We start from the raw sequence: 17,919 nt of genomic DNA, 5'->3' as shown, positions 1-17,919 counted from the left end.
GAACTGCTAGCCTCTTAGATATTGACATGCCTGGGATAGATGCTCTGTTATGTGCATGTACTGAATATGCCCCTATGGCTGTCCAGCCAACTCCAGAGTACTCCTCCAACTACATGGGTAGGGTAATCAATGCTGAAGGAACGCCCACACTTCTCTCAAAGGAGGTGTATTAGCAGCCCAGCGTTAGCCTATTCTCATGAAAGTTGTCAACACGAGACCAGTTTTTCCACCATCAGCCAGCTCAGCCTGCCCCGGGAGTTATCATTTTTCCCTGAGATTACAGCACCTGCCACAGCGGCCGCCCCTGATCGCACTTGCAAAACCTCTGCTTTCTGGGACCCACGAAACTGCCCTTGTCAAAGCGTGCACCCGCACAAAAAAGAAAAAGTTGATATAAAACTGACTGGGTGGTTAGTGACTGTGTTTAAGGGTAAATGCAAACAGCTATGCGTATTCAAGTCCAAGGGTTTGTTTCTGTTCAGCTCCGTCAGTCGTGAATGAGGGAAGAAAGACATAAAGGACCGAGCGGCGTATTACTTACAACGATGTGTGCCGGTGAAGGGGACCTGGCATCTTTAAGTGCTTGTCTACTTTGAAGACTTCCTGGTTGAACATCTAGCAGGGGCCATTTCATCTGTAGGTACTGAATGGCAGAAAGGAAACAGAATGGAAAGAAAGAAACAAAACATGTTAACAATGCAGAAAGCAAAAACCAAAAGACCAAATTAAAAAAAAGACAAAAAAAGGGGGAGACGACATTTCTTGACAAGTGTATGGATGTGGTAACTTAAAAACATGGAAACGCAAATAAAGATCTAAAGGCGGATGGTAGAAGGTGGTGAGGATGGGTCAAGCATGCACACGAGAGTCCACAGCAGCAGCAGTGGCAGCAGCAAAACCAAATCATATCAGAAACACATTGCACACATGTGGTAACCAGGCTCCATCGCAGGTTTAGAGCTCTACTTATCTTTAATTTTTTTTTTTTATGTTAACTAAGCAGCAGACACATGATTCAGCGACACATTTTTGGAGTTAAGGTCGAGTTAGGGCTGGCACTGTACGCAGCTTATGGCTTTAAGATGACCTAATGTCATAAATGTGACTGTTGTCAGACATTTTATTAGAACCCATAAAGTGGATAGAGCATGGCGTCTCACCACCACGCTCGTCTAAGACTAAACCTCTTGACTGCACTTATAAATGATTGACTTGGCCTCTATCAGAAGTCAGTCTGTCTCTTTCTCCCACCCTCTCTCTCTCTCTGACACACACGCACACAGATAAGCAGAAACACAGGTCAAGAGAAACATCTGTCCGGGTAATAAACTTGGTGGCATCCTTTGTAATTTGATGACATACGTTGACCTTAAAAAGTATTAGCTCATACCTGTTGGCAAAATGACCGTGGAAACTTTCTGGACATGTGCATATTTAGTCATATTAAAACATTGCAAATGCTCAAACATGCAAGAGCAGTACGAAATTTATAAATTCTTGCTGACCACACAGTAAACTGTGGCTTGCTCAGCCACCAACTGCTTGGTGTTGACTCTGCTTATCAATGTCACAGCCACCTAGCTCGAGGGAAAGAGGTCACAGCAACTGTTTCAGCTGTGAAGGAAGGAACAACAGGGGCTCTACGCAGCATAATAACAACGGGTATTTCAGTTACATTGGAATATTTGCTTTATATCTGCTTCAATTCCATTGAGAAATCACTGGGATTGGGACTAACTAACACCAAAGAGGAGTAACAGTCAAATGCTGTAACTTCAGTGCCACGGACACTCTTAAATCACACTTCTTCCCAGTCTCTTCTCCATATTTATATATAATTATTACACCCATGATCACATGTTGGCACATGATGACAAAAAGTTTGCATTATCTGTTCCTCGAGGACAATCTATGCAGAGTGGAAGAGATCGAGCTTAATTGTGTGGTAGCGCTCGCACAGCGACGAAGGTACGCATCCGCTTTCTTTGTGTTGCCATCTCGCAGAAGTGACGGCTCAGGCACGTCTGAGGATATGTGCGTGCGCATGTGTGCGAGAGTGTGCCGGTGCTGGTGAGAGTGAGCGTGTCGCGACCCTTCCTGAGACTGTGTCTAAATCAGTGGTAATTAGCGAAGGGTTCACTGTGGGGTGTCTGCCAGTGATAGACGCTGGAGGGAGTTATTGACTCCATGTCCTCGGTTATAGCCTGTACTGGGGAAAAAAAATAGTTTGCTGCCTGGTCTTTCTCCACAGCTAACACTCATTTATGACCCAAAGATGGCTTTTACTGCTAAAAAGCTGGGTTTGTTTATGCTTGTTTGTATGTCCTCAGAGTGGAAAAGGGAATGGTTATAAAAACTCCAGAGCCGAAGTCTTGTGAGCTTTTTATGCACCCCCTACACTGGGTATTAATTGCCATGAAGGGGGGTGAGTAGGAGAGAAGGGTGGTGTTGTAACAGTAAAAAAAAAAAAAAGAAAAACTAAAAAAAAAAGGCAAGGAGTAGAAGGAGGAGAGTGACGGGGCTGCTGTCATGTATGAGGTAATTCAAGACAGCGTCCAGTGGTGCCAGAGGGGCGAGAGGACAGGGCAGTGGTGGAGAAATTGGAGGAATTGTGAATCCAGTCATGGGAAAGTCCTGCCATCCCGTGCGCATGTGTACATGTGCTCACACATTCGAATTTTCAAACACAGCTGCAGCCAGGGGAGGTTAAAACAAGGGGACATTCTGAGGAGGTGGGTAAAGACCGTGAAGGTGACACTCCAGAGTGGGGTGATGGGGTAGTGAGACACCAAAAGTCTAGCAGGGAGAGAGGGAGGGTGCTGGGAGTGCATGCCCTGACAAGTGGCTCCACTTCAGCTCTGCTGTTGCAAATGTTCTCACACACTAATCTCTCCTGCAGATTTTATAAGCATGCAGAGGAAAACGGAGCCTTGGCAAGAACCAGACTTTCCGACCACCCCCTTCTTGGCCTCCTGCCTCCCTCTCCTTCTTTCTCTTTCTCTCTCCGCAGGCCCGTCTGCCCTGCTAACGGACACGCTGCCTGGGCTTGAGTAGGCCGTGACCTCTGACCCCCTCTCTGCTACTCCAAGCCCCTCCCTGTTCCCAACTCTGCGACCTGAAAACTCTCCTGCTATGAGGGGGCCCCCCGTGTAACTCAAGAGCCATTCCAATGTGACAAATTGCTCCATTCCAGGATAACTCTCTCCTCTCGTCTGTCTCTCCTCCCCTCCCTCCCACACATACAAACACTAGCAAGCCCCCCTTTGACAGACCCCCACCCTGTAAGAGCCATCCTAGCTGTTGTGCTCCTGCTCTGGGTTATGCAGCATACGGCTTCTCCTCTCTCCCTTTCAGTCTTCCCACCCAATATCCCTCTTGTTCTCTCCTCACTACCCTGCACCCCTCCTCAGCTGGCCAGCCCCACAATGGGATCTGAATGACTCAATTGTCTCTGATGAAGTGAAAGACAAGGGAGTCCTCTAAATCCTAACAGAGGGATGAACTCACTCTCGCTTGTCCCGATATTCCGGTCGTCTGCTGCTTTCCTAAGAACAAGGAGGCAATTGGTGATTGGCAATTGGGGGGGCTGGAGGGTGTTGGCAAGGGCTACATCTTACAATTAATTTCATTACGTAAGCTTATTAGGTAAGCTTTTTTTTTTTAAATGCAATCAATTTATAGGTTTAGTCTATAAAAGATTCCAGAGCACAGGAACATTTCATTGCCAGAACTTGTCAGAGTCCAAGAACCTTGAAATTGGCTGATGTCTGACTCTCCGAAACTCCAACACCAAACACAGCACTAGATTTAGACCTGCCACAGAGTCAAAGTGGGGTTCAAGCCCACATCAGCTGACAGCTCAGCTGATACCCTTCAAATCCAATATGTAAATCACACATAGAACATTTTTAAGCTCTATTACGCTGCATATCTGCAAGTCTCTTTGCAACCCACCTAATCCGCAACTCTTTTTTTTATACCCTTTCTGTCTCAAACAAAGTCAACTCTGTTGTCTCGAGGACTCCTGTATTCTGTGTTGTTGCAGCTGTCTCTCTCTTTCCTACCGCATATGTGCAACTGTAGGTAAAAACAGTCATGCTGCCAAATATAAGTTGCACTAAACAGAAATAACAATTTCCTTTTGAATACACATGACCTGACCTGACCTGAAATATCCTTACCTCCGAGGAAACCCCCCCCCCCCCCTTGTTTACAATGATTAATTCTATAACCTTTTACTTGTTTTAGCTATATTTTGTTACTATACTATATCTGAGTAGGTGTTTCCTACTTGCATGTTGAACCACTCACCCAAGTCTGTGACTGACTGCAACTACACCCAGGTTTGACATGTTATGAGCTACAGAGTGTTAACCCAGATCTGACTGTCATCGAAGGGAAAACAAGCTAGGGCCCTGGTACCGTGTCACAGCTCATGGTAGTGGGGAAGGAAGCAGCCTAGAGACAAATGAACGGGCATCCTGAGCTCACACCAGCTTCCACCACTGTCATTACCAATTCAACAAGCTGGCACAGAAGCAATTTGGCCTCAAACACCACTTCCCAGTACCCACAGCAGACACCCAAATCCTCCTGAAAATAAAACATTTTTTTTTTACTACAGCCCATCAAAATTTGACCAACGCCAATATAAGATATCGACAAAGAAGAAGAGGAAGTCTTACTCATAATTTTTTTAGTGTGAACGAGCAGGATTGTTCTGTCTGTTTCTCGTCAACAACCAGCTTCTTCTCTATAAAGCCCCCCCCCCATCTGATGTTTTTATCACATGCCACTGCACGGCTTGTTCGTTTTGTTTTGGATTAAGAGCAGAGGGCTCGAGACCAATCAAACAAACAGAGGTCCTTATGTGCCAATGTGGCTCCCAAACGCTGGTCTACTTTCCAGATGGGGAACAGGAGACAAATGGGGGATCCATCGAGCATTTCAGCCATGTGAGTAATGTAAAAGATAGAAAGGCAGCAGCCTGGGTTTTAGTGTCAGCATATGGATGCTGGGTGTTGCTCTAGACTCCAGCAGATATTCAGACCATCTGTGGCCACCTCATTTCACAAATATGACAGCTTTACACAGACATCAGGGGGGAACATATACAGATAACAGATATACATGACCCCCCACCTCCAATCCCAACATACTGTACATGCTTATTCACTGATTCACACCTGAAAAACAAAGCTCACCCATATTTGAACATGCCACGCTCGACTGGGCCAGCAGCTCCTCGGGGAGGGCGCTCAGAGATGGGATTGACAGCTTGCAGATTACACCAATCAGACCCCTTACTATAAAGAGCTTTATTTAAGTCTGAAATGATCAAGGCTAGTAAGAGGAGCCCATTCAAAGCTGCACAGAGTAAACTGCACTGAGCTTAAAAGATTAGTCCATCCAGTTTGACTACAATTTTATCCCTTTAAAAACGAGAGCTGAGCATATTGTCTTGATCTGTTGCGGATAATGCTGGCAGTCTTTGTCCTCACTCACAGGTGCAGGAGAAGAAGCAAACGCACGCTTATTCACACGTAATTTATTAAGGGGGAGAAAGTGATTCTCTGCAACAGAGAGGAAAAGCTTAAAGGAGAGTCTTTGAAATAGTTTTGGTTACAAAACAAACAAAAAAAACAACCAAGAAAACCCACCAGCCCACTTTGTTACATGATCCATTGTTGTGTCTGCTTCTGCATACAGCACATGTCTTTTCAGGAGGAACGTGTTTATTGTAAAGAGACCTGCGCAAGAGTTCCTTGACAAAACTGAGAGAAAGTTAGCCAACACAAGAGGGTCCATCATGGCTGCTTTGGTTCTACTAATGCACATTTTATGAGTAAATATTAAAGGGAAAAAAAAAAGCACCCCACCTGATCTGATAGCCAGAGGCATTTTGCAACCAGGAAAATAAAAGTGAAATGTGGGAAGGCCTGGGGTTTGTGTGCCCTGGGGCGGGAAGGGGTCCGCTGGGCCCATATTTACTCCAAAGCCAGAACCGCTTGGGGGTTCCACTGGCCCTGACAGCACAGGGGCTGCCGACCTGATCCAAAACCTCCCTTCTCCTCTCCTTACCTCCTACCCCCTTTGCCAACAATCTCCACCTAAACCTCAAACTCCCCTCCTCTTTCTCTCTCTCAGTCGCTTTCTTTCTTGCAGAAAAACTCGCCCTGACACTTTAATATAAGCCTTTTTTCCCACAAGGGTAGAATGTGCACATGACCTCTCCTGCCTCTCTACCCAGCTCAGACTTTGCTCACCGTTTACAATGAAGCTGTAGAAACGAGAAACTACTATTGTTCTATATTAGTTCAGAAAGCACTGTAGTCTATGATGGAAAAAGGGGGAGCATTTCTCAGCTTTTAACACTCTTTTTTTTTGTCCATGAACACTTCTTCTTCGTCTTTTTTTTCTTTTTATCAGGTCCGTCCTGGAAGTTTGTTTCACTCTTTTTAAACACTGGGTCACGCGATAAGTATGGCTATGCTCCATCACTGTTTGCTTAGCAGGTGTGGACAAATGTGCTGTTCAAACACCAGCTGACTGACCAGAGTTTCAAAGGATTGCACAAGCCACAGAAGACATATTTTTCCAAGTGGAAAAAACAAGGAGAAGACATAAGAAAAAGACTAGAAAATATAGTTACATTCACTTCATTCAATTAATTAGATGGGGAAAGTGTGCCACGAACACTACCTGGATGAAACTATAAAGTTTTCAAAGGAAGTGTGAGGATGATATGACAGCATTCTAAAATACGCCAACTTCTCAGCTCTTCTCAGAAAGTAAACACCGTTCCATTTCTAACTTTTGCACCCCCTCCCCCCCAGTTAACACTGTCCTGTGTCATTAAGAGTATCTCTTGGCTGCTCTATAAATAGTGGCATGAAGGGTGAAGGCCAGCAGGAGATGGCTAGTCTTCCATCGGGCCAGTTAATGAACAGGTACTCTGGCACCTTTAGCATCCAGCTCTGCGACAGAATGCCTTTTCTTTCAGGTGTTCCTCCTGCTGCTCATCTTTCTCAGTGACTCTTCCACTTCTTTTCGTTTCCTTTGCTTGGACACAAATAGGCTCTAGGGTGCTTTCATTGACTTCCAGACTCACTGGGGTAACAAACTGTTATGAGCCTGGAAGCTCTGATTATTTCAGTGAATGAATCGTAATTGATTTATTTTACTTTCTCCTATTAGGGTTGTTAAATTAATCAATTAACAGAGTGGGATATTCAGGCAGACTAGAAAGAACTGATATCTTCTAGAGTTCACACCGTAGAAGCTGAAAGAATACCTTAATGCTCAGTTTAGGCAGTATACGTCAAGCATGGTTTTTTTGTACCTCAACAGCAAACAACGGGCGCCCTATCAGATCAACACGATGAACAAGTCCCTCCACATTAGCCAACAGTGTAATGGCATATCAGATGTACAAAGTCAAAGGTAACTGGAATTACAGGTTTGTGTTCTCCTGAAAGCTGAAGATCAAATAATCTTGGATGTCTGATGAATCAACTAGCAAAGCAGCGAAAAAAAATGAAACTAACAAACACGTAAGTGGGGAAAACTGGATTTCCTTGAATGGCTTCTTGAGGCTGGATCCAAGCTCCGAAGACTCCAAAGTTAAGATGCTCAACTTTACAGCAAAAACATACAGGTTCCAAAGTGTAGTGGTTAACACATTTGGTTGGCAAGCAAACTGGGTTGTTTCCCTTTCTGGGGCCCCAGACTGTTAGGTCGTTAGGTCATCTAGGTATTAGAAGTGGGAATCACCAGACAGCCCACGACACAATATTATCACAATACTTCACTCCTGATACGACATTATTGGTATTTTTAACATTTAGCTGAGTTTTGTAATAAAGTATATAGCTGTTTATCGCCTTTTATCAATTTTAAATTATTTCTTCAAAGCTAAACTTCTTGTTAAAAAATAACAACAACTAAACAATCCAACTTTGTCATTTATCAAGCATACCAACACTGTCACTCAACCCTGCCAGAAATGTTGCCATAAGATGGAGTCAGTCTGCTATCAGTCTACAACTGAATTGTTGAAATCTGTGAAAATCACACATTTGTAGCTGTTTAAAAGGACAGAAATTCATATTTTAGTATAACACTTTTATTCTAAAAGAATATAACAAGAATACAACCATCTGGAAGCCAGCTGAGTCGAGTCCCCTTGAGTTGTGCTCGCTGACAAAAACTCAATCAGACAGATGGCAACAGTCTTTCTGTCCTTAGTATTCCCATAGTGTTTTAATATATTTTAAGAAATATCGATATTTGTTGTCTCTGTATCGATACAATATCGCCACATAAATTTATTCCCCACACTTACAAGATATGTTCACTTCAGGCTCCAGCAGACCAAGAGGCCGAGATTCATACAAACTGGACTTCACAAGCCAACAAGTGACAAGACAAAGGCTAAATGTGTCTTTTACGACAGGTGAAATGTCTTTAACTTCAAAACAGTCCAGTTACCAAAACACAGCTCTGTGAATAAACCTAAGACAACATAACCTCGCTGAAACCCATGTAAACACCCAGTGTAAATATTAACTTAGTCTAGATAGTTCCAGTAACCAGGATTTCTTTGTAACTTATTTAGCATCATTTTCTAATAGTAATCCGTTGAAGACCCTTGAAGATCAGTGGCAGAAGGGGCCAATGGTCCGACAAAACAATGAGGGCCTTGCCAGTTGAAGTCTCATACACGCTGACCTACTGAGAAGCTGCTTGAGGTGAACGGGCATGTCTGCAGGCCTGGGTGTGTCTGAGCCCCTTACGCAAGGCCAGGGCAGGAGCTAGGAGAAGAAGAGGTTGGGCAACTCATATGTTACCTTTGCAGGAAGCAGGCTTAAGGTTGCAGAGGGGAGAGTTAAAAAGGTGAACAGCAGCTGAGCTCTGCTACGGGAGAAAAGTAAGCTGATTGCAGCGCCCACGTTCTGCTGGAGAATGCTGTATTTGGTATTGTGCTGGAGGAGAGCTGAACGCTGCCCTTGATGTTGGGTGTCTGGTTTTGTTCTTCGAGAGTTCACTATGAATTAGTTAAACGGCAGACTGGATATAGGGAAGCTATGAAACATGCCTCAGAGGGAGAGAGTGTGTACACTCTCAGGCTTCACAAAGACTTCCGATATTCTGAAAACACTACACGCTATCACACAATTCCACCTACGCGCGTTCATCAATCACAAAGCATTATGTTGAAGGCATCACACGCACATACCAACAGGCAATTAATCCTCACAAAAGAATCATCTGAAACTAACAAACATTTAGTCTGTTTCATGTCTCTTTCACACTTGCGCACCTTGAAGCGGTTCAGCCTCCATATTCATGAGACATACTCCCTCAGCAGAGCTAAAGCCCAGGATTTTAAGGTTTCAACTCAAATCTCAAATATGGTTTCAGGTTATAGATTCGTAACCCAAACAAGCGGGGAAAATCATTAGCTTTCATCTAATCTATTTTAGGTTTAATTAGCTTTAATCAAACTTATTATTGCCATTGAAACATGGTATTTACTATGATATTGTGCACGGAAGACAAATGCACACGAGCAATTACATGCACGCACACACAGTGGGGTACTGCCGCTTTGCCACGGTGGCTTAATGAATAAATAAGTAATAAGGACTTGGTTATTGGAGCTCATTAAAATGGGGGATGCTTCCGAGACAATAAGACTTGAAGAGGGTCAGGGGAGGCGGTTGTGTGACTAGGGCTAGTGTCACACACACCCCTCGCCACCTCCGTACACCCCATCCCTCAATGACCTGACCACATGGCCCCAAACGCTCACCTCCAAATCAACTCTGTCAGCCAACCTTACCCTCAGCATTCCCACCTTCGCTGACACGCAACAGCGCATACATCTTCTAGGATGTGCACACACACACCAAAACATACACACCTCTCTCATGGTTAATTACCACTTAGCTCAATCACGTGCTGATCTGTCCATAAGAGCCCCCTCCACCTTCCTCCCCCGCAACACAAACAGCAGCACACATGCCAATTATTGATGAATCTTTAATATGGCGCTTTGCAAAGTCTCCATCTCATTTCCTACCACTGAGCCGATGATTACGCTTTGAGTAGAGGCTTTAGCATCCAAAAAATGCATAAAACAGAGTAAGAATAAATTAGCTTAATGCAATATCATTGCAGGGCTGAGATAAAGTGGTCTGAGCCATTTGGAGAAGAAAGCTAACTTTAAATTTTTTGGGGGTGGGCTCATCCTGTCTTGCATCTCTGACTGTATATAAACCCCTGGACACACACTCTCACACACACACACAAACACAAAAATCCCACACCACGATAACGTGTCAATAATGAGCTGAGGCCATCTATTGATCAGCTTAATTTTGCATCTATTAGCTAGGGAACGGCTTGCTCCGGGGGCGAGGGAAGCCAGGCGCTAACACGCACCGACAGGCTGGATGGAGATCATTACAACTGATGTTCACACACACGCTGTGATTGACATGGAGATAAGGCAGGAGAGAGCCCAGGCTCGCACGCCTCCCCGCACACTAAGCTAATGATACACCAAATGTGTGCTTGGTGTGTGTGTGTGTGTGTGTGTGTGTGTGTGTGCAGGAGCATGATAGAGAAAGCATCTATCTAGAAAGAGAGATGGAGCACAGGGGGGAAAAAGAGAAAAAGAGGAGAGGGAAAGCAGGCCACACGCCTTTGCTAATTGGCACAGTCAGACAACGAAGCTCATAAAGGACGAAAAAGCATTTAGTGAAGCATCTCAGCTTTCTAGATCGCCTTTATCAAGTCTGTGTCATTTAAATACAGTTGCAAATAGCACAGCAAAAGCCCGCTTTTGACCTGGAAGGCCACGGCCTCGTCTGATTCTTCCTTAATTTACAGAGTTTGCATAAGAAACTCGGTTAAGACGTTCATTATGAAAATCGTTTGTTTTTTCCGTGAACGGCTGATTGCAAGCTTCACATGTCAACGCTGCAAAGGAGAAGATGAAAAAAACAAAACAACCAAAAGAAAGAAGCAGAAAACAGGTCTTTCTCCTCCTCTGAGCTTATTCTGGCACTCTCTTTTTCTGCAAATCAGAAAGAAAAAGTGAGGTAGAGCATAAGGGTCAGGTTATAACCTCTCGGAACAAGTTTTCAAGGCGTGCTGTTGGAAATCAAATGTGTTTTAAGTCATCCCTGGCAGACGCATGCAAAGGCAAGGCAAAAAGAAACAGCTGTAAGACGAAAAAAATAAGCAAAATGCCCGGCTGTTCTCCCATGTCCTGAGAGCAAGCAACTTTGACAACCACTGTCCAATGTTTATAAGTTGCAGGGGAGTGATTTTCAAAGCTATCCAAAGGCAGTTCGCACTGACCCTAAATCAAGCTTAAGGATGCATCCATTCAAAAGAGGGTGTGCAGAAAACAATACGCTATGTTGCCCTCATCCTGCTGCTTAACCTAGCAGCAAAGAGCCCAGCTCGGCATTGACGCAACAAGGTGCAATACAGGGATGCTGCTGCTGCATGTTACCCACACAGACAGTGGGAGAAACTGAGAGGAAAAAGAAGGACCTGGCGCTGGAAAAGCGCCTTTTACCTCGGCGTCAAAAAGGAAACATCTGAATGTTTGTGTACACCCTCTCTACAGCTGAGTTTTTTTGTTTTCTTTATAGGGTTGAGATCTTGTTTTATGTCAGATTCTCATTCTATGGAGGTGAGGTCAGAGGCACTAAAATAAAAAAAATAAAAAAATAAAAATAAATTAAAAAAACCCTTGGCTACAAACTGTGTGTTTTTGTCAGCTGAGGGATACAGCGAAGGGATCGAGGGAGCGGTGGGAGGAGGGAGGTGAAGCGGGAGGGGAGGAGGAGGAGGAGAGAGGGAAAAAAAGCCCTCAGCCAAGCCATCAAGTTGAACATTGAACTTCACAGTAGTAGCTGCCTTTCTATGCCTCTCCTTTTGATGTTACCTCCAAAGCAAAGGATCAAAGGCTTGGAGTGTGGCGTGGGGAAGTCCCAAGCTCTTAGCCTGCCAGCCTGTTATATATGCAAAAGTCTACGCCAAAAGAGAGAGAGAGAGTGGGGCAGAGAGAGCAGGAGAGGGTGCTCGGGAAAGAGGAAGCTTGCATGGAATTTGGTTAAATAGCGCGTTTTGTGTCTAATGAATGACAAGGGGGTGACGCAATCAGACAGCGAGCTACAAAATGACGTAGAGCGGGATGGAGCTCGCGCGTGCACAAGTTTTAGAGATGCTTCATGCTCGCAGGGCTGGGCATAAAGGCTTGGAGTGAGTGGCGCTGGCAGTGTCCTGCCCCCCCACCCCCATCCACGGGTTCCTCCTCAACCAGTAACACAGTACAAAAATTACCCTCAACACACACATGCGTGTACGTGCAAACACAGACAGACACTTCCACCCTGCACCAACCACCAGCTCCTCTCCAACATCAAGGGGGTGAGAGACTGTGTCGTCTTGACATAAATATACAGTGTGCTGTTAAAGTGAAGACTACAGTAAACACAGCGTGCATGAAATCCTGGTTGTGTCTCACTGGAGCAGAGACACTCACACAACACACTACCAAGCGCACGCACGCGCGATTGTGGGCTCAGCTGGGCCAAAGAGTCGAGCAGAGGTGTGCTAAAATTGACAAATCTCTACGAGACAAACACAATACACACACACACTCACTCACACACACACACATTCACACACACCCTTTCCCCAAGGCTGTAGGATTAAGAGGTCCAGCTGGCTGACAGCAAGCCCTTCCTTCCCACGTATCCCGTCGATCTCACCCAACTCCCCCCACCCACCCACCAACCTCCACCCCCCACCCCCTTCCCTTATTTAGAGCCCCTCCCACACCTCCATACCCAGGTCTGACAGCCAACCAGGCCACAGAGCATGCCAAGCAGATACACCTGAATTTGACACTGATCACATCAGTCATACGTCAGAGCAAAAATATATTTAAAGACATGGAAAATCCTCAAGATAAATGTGAATGTTGGCCAGGAGAAGGCCTACATATCACTGGCACCATCAAAGGGGGTCTGCCAATCCATCTAGTCTTCCTGTCAGTGATACTGGTTGCATCCTTCAAGATACAGATTCCTAGAGAGCCAAGGCATCGATGGAGGCGGAGCAGGGGAAAATTAGCCTAGCGGAAGAGGAGGAGGATGATATTTAATACATAACGAGCCCTGTTAATGAGGAAATAAGGGAAAGTGAAGGAGAGAGATTGGGCGGAAAAATAGCAGAAGCTGCCATGTCCATTTACGTAAGTGTGGAAGAAAATACGCCGCACGCTGCAGGGTGTTGTTCGACTCGCATATCATTTTGTGAGCACAGACGTATGTGAATATGCAGGAAAAATGCATTCAGTGCTCCATAATTAGAGCTAGGATTGAGTTAATTCATTCAGTTTAGCAAATGTTTCAACGCTAGCATGAGACAGGAGAGATCCAAAGGGGAAGTGAAGGATGATACGTCATTATTTGAGTTAAAAACATCTCAAGCGTTTCTGATCTTCAGTTCCTGGATACTAATGAGCCAAAAGCATTGATGATTAGCTGGAACCAGGCAGCAATGTCAGATATAATAAAAGTGCCAAATGCAAACAGCAGCCATAACATGCAAATGGGATTAATAGTCCGACTGAGCTTTAATTTCCAAATCACCTGTCATTCACTTTTATATCTATGGCCAATTTAACCCCAGATGGGTAAGAGAATATGAGAACCAAACACTGATTTCTTCAGCATCCTTGTTACTTATGGCCAAAGGTGACTGATGGGTCTTATACAGAAAAAAAACTTGGGGCAAGTTTGGGTTAAGACCAAGCTATACTGGCTATATTTCATTCGCAATCGCAACCTGAGGCTTTAAAAGCGAGCATTTGCCCCGATGGAAAACTAATGAGAACAGAGAGAAAATCTATCCAGCAATTCACCATGATACCATCGACAAGTGCAAAACGCTACCGCAGATTGGGTTGGGTGGGGTATAGGAGGAGATAAAAAAATAAAAACAGACAGGCAGTGGTGTAAGGAAAGAATAAGAATTAGGGAGTGAGAAAGAAGGGAGCAAGAAACAGAGGGGAGGGAAAAAATTCACAATGATGACACGTAAGTGCAAAGAGCGATTAAGGATTTACTTTCAAAAGGACTCCCATTGATCTTTTTTGATAGACCTGCAATAAATCAAACCGGATTGACTCGCATGAGAACCAAGCCTAATCCTTTAGTCAGATCCAGGAGAACTCCAACCAAACCAGCTGTTAATTTAGGCTTTACAAGATAAAGCGGGAGAAATCCAACCTGATGTACCCTAGGGCAGAGGCTTACATCATCTCTGTAAAGCAATCAACTTATTGCCAGTTTGGAGAGGTAATCAGAGCACATACTGAGAGAGGGGAGGGGAGGGGTAGTGGAAAAAGAGAAAAGGGAGATGGCTGAAGAGGTTAGGGAGAAAACAGAAGAAGAAGAATGTAAGAAACAGAAAATAAGAATCAAGTTCAGTTTAAAAATGCTGCTCTTTTTTTAGAAAAAAAATTAAAAACTGATTTTTTTCCTCCCCCTGCATGCCGGGCAGATATACAGGTCTTCAGACTGAAACTTATCTTTGAAACCAAAAACATGTTTACACACAGTACAACTCCAATTATCTCCAGAGGGTGAAGATGAAACGGAGAGAGCCTCGCTTAGCTGCAAACAGGAGCTCTCTGGGTTGACAGCAGGGACTGGAGGACGGATACAGTTCCCCCCCATCCTCCACACCACCCTGTAATTTCCCTGGAGGCCGGCCCAGACCTTGTCCCCATCCCCAGTGGCAAGTGCCACCTCAGCTGGGTCCCACCAGCCATGCTGTGGCTGCACCATAGCACAACCATAGTAATTAAAACGGTTATTTTTGTTTGGGGGAACAAGAGAGACTTTTTCTTTTTTCCAGATCTGAGCGGAAGTATTGCAAGACACCATCCAGCCCACACTGACTAAACCATGCCGATGTCTCTTTCAGTTGCGCATTTGGTGTTTATGTATACGTCTATGAGTATACTGAATGTCATCAGGGATCTACAGGAGTTTTAGTTCCTCTTCTTAACTGGGCGTGTGACACCGCGATGCAGGATGCAGAGGATAAAACCACACAAGCACCCTTTTGCAGTATGCACACTGACACAAAGACTCATTAGTTTGCCATCTCCCCTGTCTTTAATGTCCTGTTTACAACGCAAATCAACCAGATCAGCGCTGAAATCCAATCACAGGGCTTTGCAGGGCTCTTCACGTCGGCCTCACAAGAAAGTTGAGGAGAAGCAGGCCTTGTAGTCTCTGGACACTGTCCAAAGGAAACCAAACCTCAGGAGTCCAAACAAAACCACACATAAAATCAGAGTTAAAACAGCAGTCTCTATTCAGCCCATCCTGACCCCACAAGCACACACAGAAACACACATACACACACTTTTCTGACCCCTGCTTTTCTATCCTCTCCTGGTTACACTGTATGCACACAGGGATCATGCTGACTTCAACAAGGCTCCTGTAGAATTGCAAAATTGACTGAGGCTTGGGCTTCGACACACGCAGGACGCAGCCATGTAAAGGCTGCCGCTTAAGCTCAACTCACATCAACCTGTGCTATCTTTAGCAGCTGGGCTAAACTTTTAAAACCGCACAACTCTCTCTCCCTCCCACCCTCACCAACAGCTTCCCTCTGACTTCAAATAAGACAGCCTGGCTCTTTGGCAGTGGCTCGCCCGCTGGCACCTCCCTCCATGGCCGCAAGGTCACACGTTTAATTACACAGAAAGTAGTAATCTCACCAGACAGATGGCAAGCAGGCCGCCTCTCAATTACTTTATGCCCAATTGAATGATTACTGATGTTATTTGCGAAAATGTGGCACGCAGAAAAACACTACAAAAAGTAGATTTGTAGTACAAGCGGGAAGAGGGGTCGGGGGTGAGGTTACAGGGTCGTGGCCGTGTTAGGACAGAGGCTGATGTGCCTCTTGTTAAGCAACTGCAACTGAGATAATAATAATAATACTAAAAAAAATATATAAGGCGTGAAGAATACAAGCACGGCTGTGTTAGCTTTTGGGGAGGGGAAAAAGCAACAAAAAACCCAAGTTTAATACGACAGCGATCAGTGCCACAAAAAACAGACGCTTATTTTTCTCGAAACCAAAACTGGTACAGAACATTGGCCTATGTGGAAACAGTCAGCTCCCAGCAGCCCAGTGGAGGAAACCGCATGACAAGGCCAATTTAAAACGTGAACAAAGTGTCTGTCTCTTAAAACAGAGCCAAGAAAGAAAGAGCTGGGTTTTCTTCATTTCTTTCCCCCTTTAGGACTACCATTTTGTCATTGGGGAGAATCCCATTGGGCTCAAGTTCTTTCCTAATGAAAAAAAAACAAAACCCCTGACCGGCAAGTGTGAGCTGTCTCATCTCAGCATCCAACCCGTGTTCCCCGTCGATGCCTCACTCATCATCATTTAGCTCCTCCTGCCAATAGCTTCTGCGAACAATTAGAGGTTAACTTTCCCAGCGTCTGAAACCGCAGAATCTCAATTTCTGGCCAGGAAGCTCCGATAACTGAGCTACCTAGCCAAGAATCAAGATTCCCCTCAAGTTCAGGTCTGAGTTTTACCCCTTATTCAACACTTACTGTTAGCAGTGAGGCCTCTCTCGGCCTGTTTATGATTTAACACGACCGCAGAGCTAAATAACAGCAAATTAACTGTGCTGACTGGCCTCATTAATGTCATGCATAAAATGCTTTCACTGAGATCATTTCTGAATGTGCAATGGCAACCACTGATGTAAACTCGGTTGCCAAACTTTGGTTCTGGGCCAAAAAGGGTATGGCTTCTGGCCGGCATGATCATAAATTCTCCAGCCTAGTTGGGGTAACTCCCGCTTACGCCTGTGGGTGTCAGATTAAACCAAAACTATTTGTCTCATGCCAGGAGACTACATCATTTACAGCTGAGCATTTAATTCTAAATTTAACATATCATACAAGGACAGACTGGCTCATTGGCTTAAATAACGTCACCCCAAGCCATGTAGCATTAAACGTACAAGCACTGGTAGTGAAGAAATTTGCCCTGTTGGTGACTGTAATAAGTCTGGAAGTTTCCACTAACTAGGAACAGTTGTGTTGAGAGGCACTGCTGTAAAATGATCTGCAGGAGCATATAGAAAACTTCCACGTTTTTTTTATATTATTATTCTTGAGTCAGGGTGAGGAATTCCACTGGCCTATAGATGGCAACCAGCAGTTGTTCTCCCATGAGGACGGGGGAGGCAGGCATCTGGGAAGAAGCGAGCAGGCGGATCAGGGAAAAACGATGACTACATCTGCATATTTACAGCACAGGATTTTGAGTTTTCAGGACTCAAAGTCATCCCAAAAGCAAGTGCAGAAAATGAGAAGAAAGGGTCCGTGAAACTTCCCCCAGAAGGCTCAGAGGACTTACAGTGATGACTCCCAGGCACATCCACAACCCCACGATACCCCGAGATTACGGGGGGAGGCTTCCAGTTGCCGTGCTCGGGAAAGAAGCTGCACCACTGAGCCACAACACTACACCAATCCTCACATTGCTATAGGAAGTCGAGAGACATTTACAGAAGGGGCTGAGGAGCAGGGGACATGATGGTAGCCAGTATGTGCAACTCAAAATTTATACCCCAAATACCCACTGCATGTCTTTCGGTGTTAGATTATCATCAAGAGCAATGCAACAGACATGTTTGAAGGAAGTGGAAAGTTGACCTACAAATTATTTAATTACTTTAAACAGTGTTGGCTGCAGAAAGTGAACAGAGAAGCCTATGCACCATGCATACATCACCCTTGAAGCCACAGTACTGCAGGGAGGCATGCCCATTTCACCCCCCACTGA

General features: G+C 44.9%; 1 protein-coding gene across 20 annotated transcripts in view; it reads right to left on the bottom strand.

Moving 5' to 3' along the window:
- Positions 1-17,919, bottom strand: part of tcf7l2 (transcription factor 7 like 2) — a 107,862-nt gene that overhangs the window by 57,090 nt on the left and 32,853 nt on the right. For all 20 annotated transcript variants that reach the window (XM_082545243.1, XM_082545246.1, XM_082545244.1 and 17 more), the window contains one exon: positions 542-643. In XM_082545243.1, the coding sequence (XP_082401369.1) occupies positions 542-634 (93 nt within the window). In that variant the 5' untranslated portion in view covers positions 635-643. The remainder of the gene's footprint in view (positions 1-541; positions 644-17,919) is intronic.

This window comes from Aulonocara stuartgranti (assembly GCF_965226115.1).
Source record: "Aulonocara stuartgranti genome assembly, chromosome: 8".
In the NCBI taxonomy this organism is placed as follows: Eukaryota; Metazoa; Chordata; class Actinopteri; order Cichliformes; family Cichlidae; genus Aulonocara; species Aulonocara stuartgranti.
Note: the sequence above shows the minus strand (reverse complement) of the source record. Positions and strands in the feature narration are given on the sequence as shown.